The sequence below is a fragment of the Phocoena sinus genome, chromosome 12, assembly GCF_008692025.1.
Source record: "Phocoena sinus isolate mPhoSin1 chromosome 12, mPhoSin1.pri, whole genome shotgun sequence".
NCBI classification, from domain to species: domain Eukaryota; kingdom Metazoa; phylum Chordata; class Mammalia; order Artiodactyla; family Phocoenidae; genus Phocoena; species Phocoena sinus.
Genome location: NC_045774.1, coordinates 83,395,727 through 83,417,999, shown reverse-complemented (window position 1 = coordinate 83,417,999; position 22,273 = coordinate 83,395,727). Strand labels below are relative to the sequence as shown.

General features: G+C 43.5%; 1 protein-coding gene across 2 annotated transcripts in view; it reads right to left on the bottom strand.

Moving 5' to 3' along the window:
* Positions 1-22,273, bottom strand: part of COL9A1 (collagen type IX alpha 1 chain) — an 84,169-nt gene that overhangs the window by 42,066 nt on the left and 19,830 nt on the right. Inside the window, exons 6-18 of one of the 2 annotated variants that reach the window (XM_032651198.1) lie at positions 19,726-19,809; positions 18,998-19,018; positions 17,467-17,541; positions 17,171-17,206; positions 16,973-17,035; positions 10,736-10,789; positions 10,436-10,471; positions 7,761-7,784; positions 7,341-7,394; positions 5,962-6,015; positions 5,285-5,317; positions 4,496-4,552; positions 3,034-3,087 (exon numbers count right to left, since the gene is read on the bottom strand). In XM_032651198.1, the coding sequence (XP_032507089.1) occupies positions 3,034-3,087; positions 4,496-4,552; positions 5,285-5,317; positions 5,962-6,015; positions 7,341-7,394; positions 7,761-7,784; positions 10,436-10,471; positions 10,736-10,789; positions 16,973-17,035; positions 17,171-17,206; positions 17,467-17,541; positions 18,998-19,018; positions 19,726-19,809 (645 nt within the window). Of the gene's footprint in view, positions 1-3,033; positions 3,088-4,495; positions 4,553-5,284; positions 5,318-5,961; positions 6,016-7,340; positions 7,395-7,760; positions 7,785-10,435; positions 10,472-10,735; positions 10,790-16,972; positions 17,036-17,170; positions 17,207-17,466; positions 17,542-18,997; positions 19,019-19,080; positions 19,228-19,725; positions 19,810-22,273 lie in introns of those variants that run through there. The other variant, XM_032651199.1, reaches the window with a different exon arrangement.

The following is a 22,273-nucleotide window of genomic DNA, read 5'->3' as shown; positions in this document are numbered from 1 at the left end:
ATTGTTTATTACATGCTTCAATTCACCCATTTTCTTACTCCACATGCTATACTTTATACCTAGAGATTTTTGCACACACATACACACACACCCACAAAGAAATACAAAAAATTTAGTACCAGTGTTAATATAGAACATTTGGGCATCTAGTGCAAAGAACTAGGCTATACCTAAATAATTTAAACTTGATTTTTGAATGAACTCTGAGAGTCTTACATAGTGGATCTTTGTCTCATAATTATATTCAGATTACATTCCGTCAGAACATAAGATTGACAGTGGAGGGAGATGGTCCTAATGGGAAAGCCAGTGAATAAGCTAGTTTATGGAGCGGATAATCAACACATGTGTATGATTAAATACTACTTGTATTTCCCCATGTAAGTACAAAAACAACAGTGATTGTAATTTTTCATTAGCAGGTTTTGGGGTATTTTCCCACAGATTCTTGATAAACCTTGGAGTACTGTATTTGACTGAAATATTTCACCAGCAGATGAATAGCACACAAAAACTAACCAATAACCACAAAGCTAAATGACGAATTTAGAATAGCAACTTAGTACCGTTTTACTGAAAGATGTTTGACTATTCATTCTTATCTTTATAAACAATTTTTAAAATCTTCATTAATTAATTTGTAGAGTAAACTCAAGGCAGAACTGTGAATCTGAAAGCAAACTTCAGACCCGTATAGTCTCATAATTCTTCACCTTTCTGCTTTCAGTTTACAGCATCTATTAGCCCTTTCAAGTTTCATTGTTCAAGGAGCTATCTTATCTTCATAGGCCGATTTTCAAAGACACCACTGAAAGTTTTAAGTGACATAAACATGTGAAATAAATTAAAGGAGTTTTCAACAACTTTTTTTTTTTTTTTTTTTTTTTTTTTGCAGTACGCGGGCCTCTCACTGTTGTGGCCTCTCCCGTTGCAGAGCACAGGCTCCGGACACGCAGGCTCCGCGGCATGTGGGATCTTCCCGGACCGGGGCACGAACCCGTGTCCCCTGCATCAGCAGGCGGACTCTCAACCACTAGCGCCACCAGGGAAGCCCTCAACAACTTTTAATGAAAATTTTGGCCAGTTACCCAACACACCAAACAATTTGCAGGTTCCCCAATGAAGACCAAACCAAATTTGAAAGTCCAGATCACTAACTTGTATAGGTCTCAAAAATGCTAGTTTCATGGGAGAGTGGAGAGACACTCTGACGGACAGGTCCATTCCCAAATCCCATGGGATGGGGAAGCGGAAGTTCCCCAAAGAAAAGAGGTCACCCCAAAAAAAAGAAAGGGATGCAGGGCATCAAAAATAGCAGAAGTCTACTAAATCTGCTTTATTATACATATTACCTCCTGAATATTTGGTGTGATTTAATATTCCTACACACTAGTTTTTGAGGTTAGATCATAGTCTATTATATGGATATGTCATACTTAATTTAGCCATATTGGACATTTTTCATTTCTGCTCCCTTAGCGCTTAGAATAAACCTTGGCACATAGTGGGTACTTAATAAATATTTGTTGGTTCGTTTAAATTACAAATTGAAAAATTCAATGGAGGAATGAGCACACAGAGAAATTTCCAAAGTACTTGATTTTTTTTTCTGTTTTCTCCAATTTGACATCAAGAACCCAGCTGTTATATGCCAGATAAGTGAAATGCCTTAACCATTCAGAGCCTAAATAATAAAAGACTTTTTAAATGAATGTTCATACTGTAATAAGGTACTGGAAATTGGCTTATTTATCCTCATTATCTGAGATTGTTCAACAGCTTTATCTAAGGAGTTCAAGAATATTAATGCCTGGGAATTCCCTGGCGGTCCAGTGGTTAGGACTCCGTGCTTTCACTGCCGAGGGCCCAGGTTCGATCCCTGGCCGGGGCAATAAGATCCTGCAAGCCCTGCGGCACGGCCAAAAAAAACGGAATATTAATGCCTGCCTGAAGGTATTAATAAATTGCCTCTCAAGCTCTTAACTTCTAAAGAAAAAGACTTCTGCCACCCAATAAAGGTGTAGAAGGACATATTCAACAAAGTCTAGAAGACCCGCATTGATAAGAACAGTTTGACTTTGTAAAATATTATGGAATTAACTGGAACTAAAATTCTACCGTACAAGAAGTCAAATTCTTAGTTACTCTAAAGAGATTTCATCCTAATGGATGAAAAGAAAAGGCAAATAGGTCACCTTGCTTTAAATTTCAGCCTTGGATTTTCTGTAGGACATGCCAGCCCCAATGCAAGTTGTGCTGTGGATTTCAGTTTCTACCCAGAATATAATATAAGTGCCAATTGCTAACCTCCAGATTACTCAAAATCTAAGTTACACTGAAATTAGGTCAGAAACAGATAAATTATTTCAGAACTTAAGATGAGAGGCTATGAGCCAATTACCAACTTCCCCGTTTGCTAGTCTCAGCAACACTTGTCATAAAATTTTACTCCCGTCATAAAATTTTGCTTAGTGGAGTGGAACAACCAGCTAGAATAACACTTGACTATCAAAACCATCAAGGAAAAGTGCTGAGTGTGACTGATTTGAAAAGAAAAGGGGTAGCAATACAGGAAAGAATGAAAGTGTATGACGCTTTCTTTGTTCTGTTTTTTGTAACTGAACAATGTTAGAATATGATGCTTAAACAGAATATTGATGCATCTACTGAGAACTTGTTAATCATCACTGGAAAAGGAAGGGTAAAATAGTATGCTTTTATTATCCCTTATAATTCTTTTTTTTTTTTTTTTTTTTTTTTTTTTTGGGGTACGCGGGCCTCTCACTGTTGTGGCCTCTCCCGTTCTGAAGCACAGGCTCCGGACGCGCAGGCTCAGCAGCCATGGCTCACGGGCCCAGCCGCTCCGCGGCACATGGGATCTTCCCGGACCGGGGCACGAACCCGTGTCCCCTGCGTTGGCAGGCGGACTCTCAACCACTGTGCCACCAGGGAAGCCCCCTTATAATTCTTTATAATGAAAGTGATCACGACCTCCTAATCACAATTTTCCCACTAAATATTCATTGTCCTTACCTTGTGACCTTGTCTTCCAGGTTCACCAATCTCTCCTTTAGCCCCTTTATGACCCTAACAAATGCAAAAGTACGTAAGTACAGAAATAAATAAATAGACAAGCAAACAAACGTGTTGAGTTTGGCACAGAAAGTGGTCAGAAGGCTCACGAAATGACCTTGCTCCCCCCAAATCTATGTCCATAGGCTGCTAACAGAAAGGTTATGTCAGAGAAATGACAGCCTTAGAAGACCTTAATAACACCTTGTGGGCTACATGACCACAGTATATAATAAATATCAGTTTCAGTTAATAGACAAACTCTGTTCGAGAATAGCAAACACCCCGTTACCTAGTTCAGCCACTGGGCAATGACTCACTGCCAGCCGGTCCCTAACCCTCCCCCCTCAGCTCCCTCCCACAGTTGGGCGAAGGGCATGGAGTCTTCTCCAGCATCAGTAACTCGCTCTCCAGAGGTGACGGCTGACACACCCAACGGGTTACTCTCTGCTCTCTGGAGGCTCCCCTGAAAACCCTCTGCTTCCTCTGTGCCCATCTCCTTCCTGGAAGCAGAAGAAGGGCTTCCCCAGACACACGACTTTCTGCCTCTTCTTGTACACAATTTAAGTGCAGGTGACAAGCTATAAGCGGCAGCCCGTGAAGGTTGCAGAACATGTGCAGAAATCCTCATCTTTCACTGTCAAGCCACCTGTTCTAAGTATATGTGCGCTTCGGGTCAGGGACATGGGGCAAGTGTGAAATAAACATTCTGAAATTAAGTCTGTCAGAGCTTCCTTCCTCAGAACCTTTCTTGTACCAAGGGTGCAAGTCTCTGTGAAAAACAAGACACCAAGCCAGGCCCAAGTCTTCTGCAGTTATGGGAACCCACCAAAGCTAACCTCCACGAAAATCACAGTGGGAAACCCAGGGCCTTGGAGCCTTTGAGATCTTTGGCAGAACTTCCCTGGTCTGGACTACAGAGAGAAAGCCATTTAACCCCAGCTTTTGGTATTTATTTATTTTTATTTTTATGGGCAATTTTGAAGTAGCTATGATGGCAGAGTGAGAGAAAAACACTTTTGGAAAGTCTCTTTTCTTCTCTATTTTGCACAGTTTTTCCAATTCTTTTTAACTAAAACAGTTTCACATACATCATGTGTACCGTCCCTGGCCCGCATCTCTCATCACTGGAGCAAACTTCTGAACCTTCATTTGGTGTTGTAGGGTCCCTCCATCCAGTACATTTCACTGGTATTTCTTCCCTGAACAGCACTGAATAATCAAGCATCTGTGTCTGTCAGGGTACCAGCGGGAATCTCCAGGACTGTATAAGGACCACAGAATAAGCGACACAGACTTGCCTAATCCATCAAAGTGGGCACTCCACACCAGAAAAGCCAGTGCTTCAAGGAAAGGCTCTACTTTTCCTGTGGATAATACTCAAAACAGAAAACAGAATACAGCATGGAAATTATTCTCTTACCCTCATGCCCGGCAGGCCTGGATATCCAGAGCGACCCGGTGGACAGGAATTGGGACACTGCCAGAGAGACAGAGAGACAGTAAACCAGAGCTTCTACTTTATGACAAAATGGTACCTCCTTTAGGAGTCCAGCTACAGAACCCCAATTCAATTATATTCATGAAATAACTCTGACTACCCCCTTTCCTTTTTCATTCTTTTATTTTTAAACTCGGAAATACTCCTAGCTTACAGAAAAGTACAGAGAACATAACAAACGCTTCCCCCACGTATCCGCCACCCAGATTTAATGTGTTACTATTTTGCCATATTTACTTCAGATTTAACTTGTTAAAGAAATAAAATGATTGCAGACAGGCCACTGTCCCAGGACCTGACCTCTGTCCCCTCCCACCTGCCCCCCACTCCAACAGCTCTGTCCTGAGGGTCACGTCCCCCCAACAAATGGACCAAAGCTGCATTTAGTGCAGTTTTCCTACATCGTTTGAACATTAGTCTATAAGTAAAACAAGTCTCAGAGCGGATTGCTTGACTTCTGGTGAAAAAGCATGTCTTAGTCATAAAGTAAAAAGATTATGGAAAAAAAGATATTTCTATAATGAAAAACGGTTTTTCTGAGTGTACACAAGCGACCAGTTCACCAGTCCGGCCGACTGCTCTGCTATCTGAGTAAAGTAAAAGACAGAAATACAACATTCCAGTGAGGTCATTTTCAAGAGAATTCACCTTTTAAAGAGAATTCCTGGTCTTTGACCTAAACTGTACTTTGTTCAAAGGAAAACGTCTTACCAATGGATCTCCATCATGAAAGCCAATTGTTCCCTAAAGTAAAGAAAATACTAAAGTTAAGAATATAGTGAAACATTTTAATTCAGACTACTAATAACAGAAAGTTCACTGGACAAAAATACAATCAATGTATTTGTTCAATAACCTATACGGAATAAATAGCGTATAATACGCTAACATTCTAAAAACTTGACTTGGCCTCTTCTGCTTGGAGCAAACTAAATTGCAGTAGATTATTTCTTTCAGGGGATTGAAGGGAAATAAAATGAGAGAATAGAAAATGTGGAGAACTCTAAATCGTAAGTTAAAAATAAGGATAATCTCCTAATTAACTGCATTTTTAAAAGTACTTAACTGTGTAAATCCTTCGTAAAAACGAGTTCCTTTGAAAATGTTCCCTTTATACGTCCAAGTTTTGAACATTTGAGACATCACAAGCCTCAAAGCACCTCAAATACAATGAGTAAACCATTCCCCATGAAAACCATCTTTTAAATTATTGTGATTTCTCTACTATTCTGGCCTAAAAAGACCATGCTCTGAATAAGTGAAAAAATCATAGCCATTCTGGAATTTTAGGACAACGACTTGATTTAAAGGTACTTCCATCTCTGGTTCTTAGGTTTCTTTAATCCCAACTCTCAGACACAGAGAAATTCAAGCTTCAAATAACTTACGCTGGGTCCCGGGGGACCAGGGGGGCCCGGTGGTCCTCTTCTCCCAGGGTCACCCTAAGTTATTTGAAAATTGTGACACAGTGGTTATACACATGTCAAAACATAGTGCATAAAAGTGGTGAGGCATGAGAAACTGACATTCCTAGAAACCCTGCAGAGCTCAGCCTGCATGGACCTGCCACCAAAATCGATGGGGGACCCGCAATCCAACTACCTCCACAAAACCAGAAGAATAAAGGACTTCCGGTCTCACGAAAGTAGTAAGACAAGGCAGAGGGAGACTTGGGGGAAAAAAGCCAGTCCTTCTCTATAGGATGATCACTTTATCTACTCTGCAAACAAACTGGAAACACTACGTATTTCTCTAGTTGATTATCAGGGGAACCAGGACAGCCAACAAACTGGAAACACTACGTATTTCTCTAGTTGATTTTCTGGGGAACCAGAACAGCCGACACTGCTGATGCTGCCCAGCCAACAGCAGCAAGGAAGGCTTGCGCCTGCCTGAAGCTGCAACAGGGAAGGTTGTCACCTCTGCAGGGCCAGCCACCCCTGGGGCTCTTCACCCAGAAGCTATCCCTCGGTCTGTCACTGCACGCTCTTGCCATTGGGACGGAAGGTCAAGATGGCTAAATTCAAATGAGCCATTCAGATGAACATGGAGTCCAGTTAGACTTATTATCCAGAGTTGACTCCTGGCACATCTTTTCCTTCCTAATGTTCTATCATAAGAAGTCAAAAGCATCGGACAATCAATTTTACAATCATTTCATATTCATTCGTCATTCACTAAATAAATTTGTCAAAGAGTAGCTCCTACAGACTCTCCGTGGATTTACTATTATCTATCGTTCAGAGAACGTCAGTGATTCAACGTTTTTTGAATGTTTATTGAATATGAACATCAAACACATTACCAGCAATTTCTCCCATGAAGTTCAGTCAGTTCTTTACTGACTAAAGTTAACTTCTGTCAGTTCGATTATGATTTCATGATCCTAACGTAAGTGTACATGGTAGTAATTTTAGACTATTCACTTCATTTCCTGCAGAGAGACTAATAAAAGAGACACTGGACCCCAATCCTGGCTTAGAGTCTGTAAAACGAAGGTGACACTTCTCCACTTGATCACTAATTCTGTAAGTTGGGAAGAAAAGTTTAGCTGAAAACTTCGGAGAAAAAATTTAAATCACTCTACAAAAATGAGGGAGCATGATCACCCTGGTCTTCATCAATATTATAAACTGGAATGAAATTCATCTGCCATTTCTTGGATTTGCAGGGGGAAGCATACAGCGAGGGCAATGAGCCTTCCCTAGTAACATCTTCCGTTAAATCAGCAAATGTCTACCAATGCGCCGTGTGCGCGTGTACTCACAATTGGTCCAACACGGCCAAGCTCTCCGGGGAGGCCTGCTCCCCCAGGAGGACCCTGCAGTCATCAAATTAAAGGGACACGGTGATTTACGGATGCTTTTACAATCTACGACAAGTGATATCAAATACGATAAACTGACTTAGAATTACGTATCTGTGCTAGCTTTGGTTTCCAAAGAGACGACTCATTGGACCAAATTTTAATTACTTATATAGAAATTAATTAAATGAACAGAAATTCCTTAAATTAATGAAATACTTTTAGCAGAATAGGGGTGCTGTCATAGTAGCCCCCTAAGATCATTCAGGTAGGACACTATAAACGCCACTGGGTACAGTGTTAGCTGGAGAGTAGGGTCGGGATCTGAGAAATGGGCCGTTTTTGTAGACTATGTAAAACAAACCAAGAGATAATACTTACAGGAGGTCCAGGAATACCACGGCCCTAAAAGATTAAAATAAAAGTTGTTACGGTACGTGACCTATACTTAGTGTAAATACAGACACAGAGATAACTCAGTTCAAAAATAAATAGGGAACTAAGATCCCGCATGCCACAGGGCAACTAAGCCCACGCGCCACAATTAGGGAGCCCACATGCCACAACTAGAGAAGCCTGAGTGCTGCAACGAAGAGCCCATGTGCCGCAACTAAGACCCAAAGCAGTCAAAATAAATAAATTAATTAATTTAAAAAAATAAATAAAGTTTATCACTAAATAAACATAAGATGTTCATTCTACAGAAAGGACTGGGTAAGGAAAAGCAAACACGGCTCTACTTCTAAAGGAAGAAATTTGCTTCAGCTCCTCAAATATTCTTTTGATGTCTAAGCTAACCAGTAATATTTTTTCCAAACTTTTTTTTAAAGAAAACCAAGATACCGTTACTCACAAAGAGGCACAACCAGACTTTTTCTTATTCTTTTCCATTGTAGGTTATTACAAGATGATGAATATAGCTCCCTGTGCTATATAGTAGGTCCTTGTTGATTTTCTACTTTGTATGTAATAGTTTGTATACACTAATCCCAAACTCCTAATTTATCCCTCCCCCTCTTCCCCCTTTAGTAACCATAAGTTTGTTTTCTATGTCTGTGGGCCTATTTCTGTTTTGTAAATGAGTTCACTTGTATCATGTTTTAAATTCTGCATATAAGTGACATCACTTGTCATGTTTTATAAGAAACCTACATTAAAAGCAATACAATACTGCTTTAAAGTTTCTAATGTGATATTTGGAAGTTCCCCAAACTTCCTCTCCCTAGTTTAGGGGAGAACTTCCTAAAGTTCTCTCCCTTTAGCACAGAGAGGCGGGGGAGAAGAAAAGGGTTTAGAAACACACCCTTCGACAGGTAGGGCTACATGCAGACACCAAATCCACCAGATACTGAAAATGAAACGGTGTCACTCATGAAATAACCTCCAATGGATCCTAATTTAGTATGCTGAATTTTATTTTAGAGCTGGTCACCCCATCTCACACTCCTTGACATTTTCTATCTCTTGAGCAACACCGAACTGCGTGTAATCAAGGGTTGAAGCCACGCCTTCCGCAGCCTCGCAGCCTCGATTCCGCAGCCTCGATTCCAAGCACAGGGCCTAGTATATAAGAAGCTCTAACTCTACGCTTGTTGAACTTAATAAAACTGAGCATCAGCTACCTAGAGCCCCTATTCTCTCTATGCTTTCCAGGGTCAGTCTCCCGGCCTTGGGTTTCCTCTCCTCTGTTGGCTTGAATCCCTTGTATTCATAACTGTCTCTGATACCATATTCCTGATAGCTTATACTTCCAGACCTCCTTTCCTAAAATATCCTTATATGAAGGACCCAGTGGAATCAGTGTACATCCTCTGATAATGATATTATTTTTTTAACATTTTTATTGGGGTATAATTGCTTTACAATGGTGTGTTAGTTTCTGCTTTATAACAAAGTGAATCAGTTATACATATACATATGTTCCCATACCTCTTCCCTCTTGCGTCTCCCTCCCTCCCACCCTCCCTTTCCCACCCCTCCAGGCGGTCACAAAGCACCGAGCTGATCTCCCTGTGCTATGCGGCTGCTTCCCAGTAGCTATCTACCTTACGTCTGGTAGTGTATATATGTCTATGCCTCTCTCTCGCTTTGTCACAGGTCACCCTTCCCCCTCCCCATATCCTCAAGTCCGTTCTCTATTATTTCTAATTATTCAGGCAGCCACAACAAGTATGAATTTCACATGGGCAGTCTGTTTTAATGATAAGTGGGACTTTTTTTAAGCCATTCTTTGAAAAATTACTTCTATTTGAACATTTTAATATGTGGATCAATTTGGGGAATAAATGTTCTGCTTGGCAATACCAAAGTAATCAATAAGTTATTTCATTATCAGAGACCTAGAGGTTTGATAAATTTCACTAAATCTAAAAAAAAAAAAAAGGCATCTCTATAAGATGTTGAGCTCTGAGCTGAAAATATGGGAGAAAGGCCAGGAAGATATTCACTTCTGCAGATGGACTTATAATGGAAAAGTTGACAGACACTGAAATAAGGCAAAGAAAACAGTGAGAATAGAAAACAAGGAGGAAACATACAGATTCCTGACAAGAACAAAAGAGGAATGAAGAGCAGAATAGAAAAAAAGATAGCAGCCTGAGATCCCAGTTCTCTTGTAGACTGAAATAACACAAGTCTGCCAGATTGTACAATGCAGAAAAAGACTTGCCAGGGAACCAGGTGGGTGATAATATCTGACAGCCAATATTTCATTAGAGATAAAACCAGTTGTGAAGAAAGTGGTGTGATGCCCAGGTCTAAACACTGAATACTTAGATTTGCTGTTGTTATGCAAGAAACATTTTCCACCAGTGGGGACAGAGGGGGGGATGTCTATTGGGAAACGCTACCTGCAAACAGATGTATGTATTTTACACCCTACATTCAAATTGCTCTAAAATTTCTCTACTCCTAGTCAGAATGCTTATCACAGCAGAAGAGTCATAAACTCCTTTGTGATGTGTATTACGTAGAAAACGACATTGAAAAATTTCATAGTGGCAGAATTTTACCTAAAGATAGGAGATTATCAACCACGTCACTTTACATTTACTTACTGGAAATCCACGAGGTCCCGGCACGCCAGGTTCTCCCTAAAAATAAAAAGAGCTCCATTGTACTTAGCTTTTAGCAGAATGAATATGTAAGTATGCAAACTGGGTAAATATTGAGATCATCACAACACTCCATCTTGGTGTTTGGGATGTAATTTAATTCAACTGAAACACGATTTTAGTTGAACAAGTGTATTTCAGCTACTTCACGACTAATCTGTCAGTTGATATGGAAACACCACAATGAAATTATGCTTCCACACTTAATGAATACCAGCAATTAATACCAGGTGACTAACTTACCTTCTGTCCTCTCGGTCCAACAGAGCCAGGAGATCCATTAGGTCCCGTTAATCCCTAATAAAGCAAGATGATGTTAAAACTAATAGAGCATCCTTAGGCAAACCACTAAGTGGATAATTTTGCTTAATTTGTTAATTCTATACAGGATGGTTACCTATGTAAGGTACAAATATTTGTAAAGAAATACCTTTGCATATTCTTTCTGAAAGCTAATGTTTAAGATCTGCCTGTTAGTCACTTTCTGTTGATAAATTCGATCCTATTCCTAACTTCCTGCTAAATGCATTGTTTATCACAGGGTTCAATAATTTAGTACTTTTGTCTCTGCTTTGAAAAATGCAGACTAACGGTTACAGTGTTCTAATAGGTAAGTCTGATAGGACGACAGGTCTTGTCTCTGCCATTTAGCCATATTTATGTATCTCCTTGACTTCGTTTATAAAACAAAAACACTGTATGTCTCTGTAGCTTTTGAATCACGTCTTGAGAGTTAAAATGTTCCTTCACTAGTAATTAAAACTAATCCATCGCATTATTGCCTTAGAGCCGTCTAAAGCTCTCTAGTCATCTTAGCAATGATGACTGCTTATGGAATACATTAACTTTTAAATTTGAATCACTTGAGAGCATGTATGTTTCTAGGTTATTTCCCTTAGTAAAACAGCTATTATTAAGTATACATTTTCATGTGTGCCACTCAGTATGTAGAATTTAAGTCAGTTACTGAAAATTAATAGGGAAAATGAAAATGTTTGGAAGTGATGCTTTAATAACCGCTTTAGCTTTACATATGATGGTTATAAATGTGTTTCACAGTAGTTGACTTAATAGATATCAAAGCATGATAACATTACATGTACATCCAAATTTCCACATCAGGTAAAGATGCATTTTTTTTTTGTGGTACGCGGGCCTCTCACTGTTGTGGCCTCTTCCATTGCGGAGCACAGGCTCCAGACGCGCAGGCTCAGCGGCCATGGCTCAAGGGCCCAGCCGCTCCGCGGCATGTGGGATCTTCCCGGACCGGGGCACGAACCAGGTCCCCTGCATCGGCAGGTGGACTCTCAACCACTGCGCCACCAGGGAAGCCCGTATTTTTATCTCTGTAATTTTTTCTTTACTTTTAGATGTTGTCATTTATAATGTAATCTTGAAGGGAACACCTTGCTAAAGATAAATATGTGTATGTGTATCTATAGATATATACATACATATATGTACATATACATATATGCATGCATATACAATATAAATACCTTATAAAACCTATACATTATCAAGATTTTGAAAAAGGCTAAAATGAGACTAATTGAGGGATGGATTCCTTGAAAATATGAAAGCCCTACTTAAAAATAATCACCAAAATCCATATTTAATCTGTCATAGTCTGCATAAATATCAATAAAATGCATTCATGTAGCTTATATAGAAAACTATTTCACTGTCACCACTTTTACATTTCTCTACATCGATTAATTTCCCTCATAACTCCAAAGAGTGAATCAAAGGGAGTAGAAAAGAATGAGTTGAAAATGTTAATTACTGGAAATTTACCAAAGAATAAAGTTATTAAACACACACGGAAGAGTTCTGGACGGGCTGAGATTTTCAATCTCCCCAGTATAACTGGAATGCTGTAACTTGGGAACAGGTCCCAGCATCTTAGTTGCTGAGCACCTATGGTAATGGAACGTTGGCTTTTGTATTTCAGCAAACAAACCATTCCTGCAGGGGCACTCTGGTAACACATATGGCACATGGGTTTTATAAACCTCAGGGCATGTCCGACGAATGGGACATCTAATGTCCACTCTATGCATATACCCTCCAAGACCAATCCTGGTCAGTCCCCACACACACAGCCAGCTAACCATCTCAGTGATTGAAGTAACTGACAAGCTACGGTATATGGTAGAACTTCAGCTCCATAATAAGGAAGCAGAATGGCTGGATACCCTGGAGGCTGCTTCCAGTCACTTCTTACGTATACTGTCTTCCACAGACATGATAAACTATGCCTAATCGCTAAGAGGCTCTTTGAATGAATGAAAATATATTCTGGTGTCCAATGATCCAGTGAACTCTTTTATGAAATAGCCATGTAGAAAAGCATAAGCTCCATGAGGACAGGACTGTGTCCATTACAATCCTAGCACACTGTCCCAACATCTAACACACACTCGGTACACGACTACTGAATAAATTACTTTGGGTGTTGGGTGGAGGGATTTCACACCTGTCCTTCCACATCATCTTTACTTTCGGTTCAAATCCCACCTCTGGCACTTAATTGCTGTGCAACCATGGTCAAGTTGCTCAACTGTATGTAGCCTCAGTTTCCTAATCTGTAAAATAGGTATAATGGTAATATCTACCTCATGTGGTAATTCTGAACATTCACTGGGATATTACACACAGAGTGTTTACAACAGTGCCTGGCAGAGCGGACACTGAGTTAATGTTAGCTGTTCTTATCACCATTGTGCGGTCAGACTACACTAGATGCTAATGAAGAGTCCACATGAAGTGATGCTTCCTGCCCTCTGGGAGCTTAAGACCTCATTCAGAAGGGGTTCTGCAAATAAACAGGCAAAAAGTTCTAGGTATTAACCACGGGCACTGTGCTTCACAGCCCCCCCCCCACATTTTTTTTTGCTGCCTGGCTAGTTCCACTTACACTGACCTTTCAGAGTAGTTTCTTTATTACTCACTATTCTAATCATATAACATCTGTCTATCAGGGATGATAGTTGTATACATTCAGGGGATGTTCTAACCTCTTTCCTGTAAAAAGTAGCATGGCTTCACTATAATTCCTGTACTTCATTCTAATTCCTCTTCTCTGTATCTGAGACGGATGCTATACGAGTGTAAAAAAAAATACTACTTTACAGAGCTCACTAAGCATGCCACAGCAAAAGTGCCTATAAGAATATAAGTTATGAATGATAACAGCACAGCTGTCCTTTGGGAGCAGAGCTTACATCCAAGCTCTGACCTCTTTAATTTTACACGTCTATAAGGGAAAAGAATCAACTTACTAAAGCCTTAGCAGGAAAGGAGGGATTTTATATGGATGCACATAAATCTCCTACAATTTACATTTACAGACGCACGCATACAACTCCAACTTGCAATCATTCTTATTTGTCAGAGAAATGACTAGAGGAAAATATTGCCAGCGGCAGAAAGAATTGCTGTCATATGAATGCTTATGAAGATTAAGTTCTATACGGGACGATATTAAAGCCAACTGTGTTCTGAAACTTCCTGCCGCTGTCCGGCAGAGCACACCAGCCATCAATAATAATTTCCTTCCAACATTCCAACCACTCAGCTCAAGAGACCCGACGCGTAATCCCACAAGACTAGCTGCCATGACTCGTTTACCTTTTCTGTCACAAATCCACTTGATTCAGGATAATTACCTTGAAGCCATGTTCCTTTCAGATCCCTCCAAACACCATCTGATTAACCATTTGTTAACATTACCAAAAAATACAGCTTTGCCATGAACCAAGGTTGGAGGGTTCAGGTCCCACCATTACACTTAGGTTCACCTACCAAGAAAGATAACTTACGCTTTCCCACTTACTTAGCTCTCAAGCCCAGAGACAAACAGCAAACTCTGATCCAGTTTCTGGTATTTCATTAGTCTCAAGGTCTATTCTCAATTTAGGGTAAAAGGTCTGTTTAAAATGTCAAATGTGTCAAAGAGTGGAATAAAAAAACTTTTCAGGTCAGGATTTTGTAAGCTGCATATGGCTCCATTTCAAAATTTGGCGAACATGAAACTTACACCAATATTTACAAGTAATTATAAAATATCAATTAAAATATTTTTACTATCCATTGAATTTTTAATATCATATTTCTTGGTTGGTAATTCAGATAACAAAAATTCACTATCATTCTTTTTCTCCCTATTTTCTCCAAATATTCATCTATTTAAGAAGCTCATTCATATCTGTATGAGGCAAAGCTATCTGGAAAGAAAGTGACTCTAAAAATCAAGAAATCTCGTTTCTTTCACCATCTTAGCCACTGAATAACTCTGGGCCCCTGCGGGAACTACTTGTCCTCATAATTATTCAGTGTCCCTGTCTGTGAAGAATAAAGTTAGCCAAACCTACTTTCCAGCTTATTGTAAAGTTAAAGGAAATAATGTTTGTGACTCTGCATTTGAAAAAAAAGTTCTACTCAAATGCAAATTAGTACGGTTCATTTTTTGCTCGGTTCTAAAAATGCCCACAATACTGGCACATACACGAGTTTCTTACTTTATCTCTCCTTCCTTTCTCTTTCTCTTTTTCTCTTGCTTTCCTTTGCAATCCCAGAAGATTGATTCAATGCCCTCATCAGTGTCTCCCTGAGGACCTCCCAGGGTCAAAGTTCTATGATATAAGAAACCTGACTATTTTACACCTTTTAACTTTGGAAATCTGATTTGGAAATCTGCACTGTGGTACTGCAACTACAGACAAAGGAGAAAAAAAAAACTATTTGTAGGTGTTATTTACATTGTACTTCTGAAGATTTTGAAGACCTTTCACTTGTTTATCCCAAGTTTCTGTTTAAGTGCGGAAATTACTTTATAAAGCAAAACCAGGCATTGTCTTTATTCTTCTTTACAGGTGAAGAATTTGTTGCGCCTGCTACAAAAGCACCATAATTCTAGTCCTCTGTCTGAAATTATGGCAACTCAATAGTGAGACAAGACTTCAGGCCATTGGTTTATGCTCCGACTGCCACAAAAATCAATAATAATGATAGTCATTTAATCATCAATTTTCTTTCCACATAAAACAAGGTCCACGTTTCAAAGGAATGCAGAAATAAATCCAACCTATATTGGGTTACTGGTTTACTTAGTGGCCTTGTATTTATCAGACGTTTTTGTTATCATGTGTCATAAGTAATTCACGGAGTTTCAAAGAAAAGCTTGATAGCCAACAAGTTATATAATTTCAGTTTGTATTATATGAATATTGGTCTCTGGGAACCTCACGCACTGCCACTTTGCGTACATAGAAAGTTCAAACTGGGGCCTTTGAAGCATAAAACAAAGTCGATATCTCCTAAGGCAATGAATAGCATAGACAAATATTTTCATTATGCTAATCTCGATAAAGAAAGTGCAACTTAATAACCACTAATATCTAGCTGTGTGGTTTTTCTTTTTCTCAAAATGAAGGCTCTGTCTTAAACTCCAGTCAAAACTTCTCGGAATCTATAATCACAGGTTTTCGGGTGCTTTTTTTGATTTAGAAAAGTCCTTAGTTCGGGGAAACCACATGAAATGATAACTTGAAGGCTAGCTTGAGGGACCCAGCCTTGTCTGTTCTCTGAGAGCAGGTGCCGGATCTCACTTCACTTCATATCCAGCGGCAAAGTCAAGGAGTGGCCTGCAGTGAGACCTCAATGAAGATTAGTCCAGTGTGCGGACAGAGAAGCCGAGAGGCCTGAAGTCCGTTTACTCTGAAGAAATGTTACTTAGTGTTAGGCTTATCACACAGCTCAGCATCTGAGCGTCCCTCACATGGGGGGGAGGCAGGTATCCTGGTGGGTAGGCTGGGGAGAGGCTGCTGCTTCCCGGTCTTCAGGCAACCCTAGTCAGCTTATTTCTGTCAGTGATGTCAGCCAAGAAAACACCCGTGGGAAGAGAGAAGACTAGTTTTGAATTTCCTCTTCCACGTGTACTGACCAGATCCCTGCCCCAGCCCTGCTTCCACCACCCCCACTCACTTCAGACCCTCCCCTCAAGAGCATCTTTCTCTTCTCTTTTCCTTGGGATTTAGGAGAACCCCAAGAACCTTCCCCTGCAGGTTCCTCTTCTAAATGCATTTAGGGGGTGCCGGAAGGCAAGGGCAGAGACGGCTTGCTGGGAAGCCCCTGCAGAGGCCAGTCGGATCCCTCCTCCCCGGCACCGGCTGAGCAGGGGAGTGGACGGTTAGAGGCAGGAACCGGTACCCACCTATGTTTTCAGAGAGCAGGAAATGCCAGCGCTGCGTGATCTCCCCAGGGAGCTGCGCGGAGCCTCCACCCTCGAAGACCCATGCGCAGAAACGGCCGCGTCCGTGCCAAGCCCGCGCGCAAGGCCAAGTTCAGGGCCACAGCCCTGCTGGAGCTGGGACCACGGTCACCCCCATGCCTGCAGCCTGCGCCTCTCTACACGCACACACGCACACACGCACACACGCCTTGGGCCCGGCTGCGCCCCCAGTTCCCACTACTCACGTCTGCGCCCGGCGTGCCAGGTTTGCCCGGAGCTCCCGGCTTTCCCGGATCTCCCGGGGGGCCCTGGGCAGGGAGGGCGCGAGGCAGGGAGAGAAAAAAGGAGAGAAAAGGGGACAGAGTTGAGACTCTTCTGACACACGTGGCTGCAGACCGCGTCGGAAGGAAGGAAGTGGAGGGCCAAGGTGCTGATCCACTTACCGGGGGGCCCGGGGGACCCTTCGGACCTCGGTCACCCTGGAGGACAGGAGAAAAGGGAGAGCAGTCCGTGAGAGGGGGGCGCTGGGGACCCCTCCGGGAGAATCCCTCACAAATCAGGGACAGGGACGGGCTAAACGGTGCTGGTCCATGACCAACTGGGGCCACAGGACACGTGACCTCCTCCCTCCGAAATTCCCAGGCTTCCAGGCTCACCCACGTCCCAACCTGCCTTTGGGTGGGGGGCTCGGGCGCTCGCAAATAACCCACCCGAGCCGCTGGGGGAAGGTGACACTTACGTCGATGCCGTCGATGCCGGGGACTCCAGGGGGGCCCGGCGGCCCCGGAGGACCCTGCTCACCCGGGGGGCCCCTCTGACAAGAAAGCGCACACGGATTAGTGGAGTACGTGGGGCAACGACGCGAAACTGGACACCAGGGCCCAAGGCCCCCCGCGTGGTCCGGTAAAGACATTGCCCTGCAGAGGCCGGGGTTTGAACCCAACATAACACGGCGGGGGGGGTGGGGATCGAACTTCCAAGGGAACTTCTTCCCCTCCTCAAGGTTCTCAGTGAGGCTGACAGTGAGGTTAGAGCACAGTCCAGGCCCCCAGGGTGGAGTCCTCACGTCTACAGAGCATTCAACCGAAGGGGGCTTGTGAGGAAGAGGGGGCCTCTTCCTCAAGGGATTCGATCTTGAAGCTGGTGGTCACTGAATACCTCGATTTAATCGGTGATTGCGGGTCAGTGTTTTGGCCAAAGTGGAACAGGTAGGAGCGGAGGCGCTCCCGCCCAGATCAACTACAGTGTCATTCTGTAGACCTTCCTGTGCTCAGGAGAAAGCTGGGGGAATCCTCTCAGGGAAAGACAAGGGAGGATGGGGGTGGGTGGGGAAAGCGGTGAAACCCAGCGAGCGCCTGGCCTCCTTTCAGATTCGCCTGCAGCAATTCTCTTGCAGGAGGTCTGGGCACCTCGCTTCAAAAACACCCCAAATTTCCGGCTGACCCTAGGGTGTGACCCCTTTTATCGGCTGCAAACAGCTCAGCTTTGATGGTGTTAGAGGGAAGGCTGGCCTCTGAAGTAGTTTGCACACGTTGCTTAGGGAATGTGAGATTTTTTTTCTCTGTCTCTCTTCTAAATTTAAAGAAAGAAAGAAAGAAAAAAGCTTCATTCTGATGAAAGGAAACTTGGTTTTTCTAAACTCCGGGGACCAGACAGGTTACAATGGGGTCTTTGTAAGTGAAACCTCAAACGGCGCTGGCTCCCCTGCCCCCGCGGGGTCCTGTCCTGGGCGGAGGGAGGAGACGCCGAGCCTTCGGGAAGCGGCCGAAATTTCGAGGCGAGTCCGGGCCGCGGGTCCACCCTGACCAGCGGGCACAGTGGGCGGGATGCAAAGTTTGCTGGAACCCCGCCTACTCACGCTGGGCTGCCCTGGACCGCGCCAGGAGGGGGAGGGGACGGGGGAGGAGAGGGGGAGGGAAAGGGGGAGGGTATGGAAGGGGAAAGGGGAGGGGAGGGGAGGGGAAGGGAGGGAAGGAGGGAGGGGAGGGAAGGGGGGAGGGGGAAGGGGGAGGGGAAGGGGGGAGGGGAAGGGGGGAGGGGCGGTCAGGCTGAAAAGTAAACCCCGGCCTCCAGCTTCCGCCGGCCTCCACCGCCTGAGCCTTCAGTATGGGGGCCCGGTGGGCGAGGGGGCGCCCTTTCCGGGACCGTAGGGGTCACCTAGGGCCCCCGCCTCCCACCGCGCTCGCCGCAGGATGCGCGGGGCCCGGCAGCCCACGGGATGCTCGGCACCTTCCCTGAGGCTCCCCCGACGGCTGCGCCCCCTGGCTTACCAGGTCGGTGGTCTCGCTGGGCTGGAGAAGAAAAGATGGGGAGACAGTGGGAAGGCGTCCCCCTAAACCCGCGCGCAACTTACTTGAGCCGCGCACAGGCAGAGCCCCGACAGCAGCAGTCCCAGCCCGAGGGCCCCGCGGTCCCGCGCCGACCAGGCCATCCCCGCCGGGCGCCGCTAATCCCCGGGCCCGCCCTCCACGCGCGCACAGTGGCGCTTGTCCCCACAAAGAGCGCCCCCAGACAGAGAGGCCTAAGTTCCTCCTGTTTGTGAGTGGCCCTGGAGAGGGTCCTGGGGATTGGAGGAGAGCTTGCGGGGCCGGGAGGACGGATAGAATGACAACAGTGCCTTTTAACCCCTTCCCCGCGGCCGCTCAGGCCGGTTCTGCACGCGCCCCTCCCGCCCCAGGGCAGCCTCCTGCTGTCCTAGGAGCCAAGGCGACGGCCTGCGTGCCACTGAGGGCTGCGACCGGCAGTGTTCTCGCGGAGATGTTTGCGAGGGGAGGAGGGAGGGTCGTAAGCCACCTCAGGTAGAAACAGACACCCCCGCCCCAAGGTGGTTTCTACCCGCCCAGCTGTGGGTGGGACCGGTGCTTCTTTACTGTCTATCTGGTCTGTGCTGCAAAGCCTGGATTCTTTAGAGAAAGAGAGTGGGGAGGGGGGGATTTTGAGGAGGTGGCGAGAGCTACGCTGGGTGGAAGTGGTCTTTGCAGGTGGTCCAGGGACTCACTGTTACCCTCGTTGGCAGCTCCTGGCAAGTTTCTCTCCTGGGTCGCAGTGGGTCACAATGAATCAGCATCCACTGGAGTTCAAACTGGGGAAAGACAGCAGCCAGTCAGTTCAGGTCTTTTTGGAGCACAGAAGCAGGTCGTTTAAAAAGATGAGTTTGTAAGTGTGGTCCAATGGTTAAGTGTCTGGTCACCAACTTGAACTTGTTGATCTCAGCGGACCAGGACTTTTGTTCCTGAATACCATTTTTTTTCCAGTGGAAACGGGCTGCAAACCCTTCCCACTTTTCTCCTATCATTGGATGTAGATGACTTTAGCTCTGCACTCCTCCAGCACAGCCCTGGGCAGGAAACCCACCACTGGCACTGACTTTCTATTTCTGTCCTCACCACAACGTTCAAGAGGTAGATTCTGTTAAAATGAGTCTCAGAGAGAACAGGAAACTGTCCTAGGCACAAGCCAATAAGTGTCAGAGTCTGGATGGGATCCCAGAGGACATATGCACTGACACTTCACACGGGAAAAGATTAGAAACAGAGGCGGCACCAGGAATAAAGTAGAGAAAGGAAAATTGGGTCCTGGGAGAATATGCGTGCTAGACATTTGCCACGGAGTGTCACAGCTTAAAATGGAAATAGGAAGGTCTGGAAGTGGAGGGAATGAGAGAAATTTAGGACTCAGGAAAAAACAAGGTAATGAAAAATATTTCAGTTTAACTAATTCATGGGTCGAAGAGATATAAAATTCCTAGACAACTGAAAGTCAGGTGTGTCTTGACAACTTCTTACCTTTCAGCAGGTGTTAAGGGAGAAAGAACAGGAGGGAAACAGAACAAAGGAAGAGTGGCCAGGTCTGAATCTGAAAGCCTCAGGTGAGAAGGTTAAAAAAAAAAAAAAAAAAAAAAGATGTACCCCACAGGAAGCCTGCCACCATGTGCCACTCTGGCCCCTCTTCAATGAGGAAGTTCCTTGTCAGGCATTTCTATTTGGATCCATGTTTCTTGGTCAGTTGATTCTCCTGACATTCCGCACATGTCCAGTTCGCAAATCTAAACATAATGTCATCTAAATATAAAGTAGCTTAATGTAAGGTAATCTCTTTTCTTTCATCCAATGGTGATTTGCACTCCATCCCTCCTGCCAAAATGACTCCATCTACTGGATCTAGAATCAAGTTAGACACATTTTTCCCATTGTTACAGAAGCAACCAGAGTTGAAGTTACTGGATAGAAGGTCAGAGTTGGAAGGAATGAAAGATGAAGTCCTTTCCTTCTCCCCACAGAGGAAGGGAAAGTTAACCAAACTTTTATAAAGGAGTGAAAATACGACATCAATCTTTGACATTCCTGCATTGGTGCCCCTTCTCACAGGCCCTGGAATTCTCCTCTTCCTCCATTTTTCTTGTTTCCCTCAGCCCTACTATGACTTTTCTCCAGAAAATGTGGACACTGGAAAAACGAATTCAGTGAGATGAAAAGAAAGTGAGCAGCTAAATCAAGACATATTTTAGGGTGGAAAGTTATCTACAAATTGTATGAAAACTATGCTGATCTGCGTGTTCTTGGTGTGAATTGTTTAACAATTGCATATTGACATCCTACAAAAGAACTGCTTTCCAAACCACACAATAGCTTGCAGCTAAGGAAATCACTTTAATCAAACACTTTGTTTTGCATCGTAATAGTCTTGTTTGCTTGGGAGGGATTTTATCTTGGTTCTGTTCCAACCTGCCGAGGAAACTGTAAAAGGAAGATGAAAGAATGGAACAACCTTTTCCTTAAGGACTGCTAAGTACCCGGCATGCCCACAGCAGCTCTTGGAGGCCAGTCACACACGGGTAAAGGGGCGCAGAGGGGTTAAATCATTTGCCAGGTCGCACAGCTAGTAAACGTCAGAGCTGGCATTCCAAATGTTCCTGCCTCTCAAATAAGGACTTTCTCTGCTATCCCGGTCAGCCTCCTTGGAGAATGCAGCATCTCTCCAGAATGAATCGTGATTTTCTAAGCAGGTAACCCATGCGTGTGGTGATTGAACATTTGTATTAAAGATGAATAGAAAAGAAGACAGACCTAGAAATTAAAACTGCATAAACTTACTTCCTACACGTAGTAGAAGACTTCAGAACTCGACTAATAAATTTTCGTAAGAACTCAAAACTTACCCTACTTGCATGCTTGTTATAGAAACAGATCCAGAAGCAAACTTTCTACTGTTCCTCCCCAAACTGGCAGCCGTTTCTATGTGCAGTTACATATTCATGTGTATGACAAAATATCACATAGGAAATGTGATTTTTTTTCCGTAGTGACCAGATAAAAGTTTTACCAGAATAAGAAAAGGTGCCTCCCCCTCCCCGACTCGCAAAATAAAAGAGACCACTCATACAATGTTATCCACTAAGTCCTTTGTGAATTGGTATCAAACTACGCATGCATTGTATATGGGTGATTCTTTGATTCTCAAAAATAATTCATACCTTAACCGCCTTGAGAAATTTTAATTATATGGCTAACCAGGAAACCTATATCCTTTGTTTAGATAGTTCATTA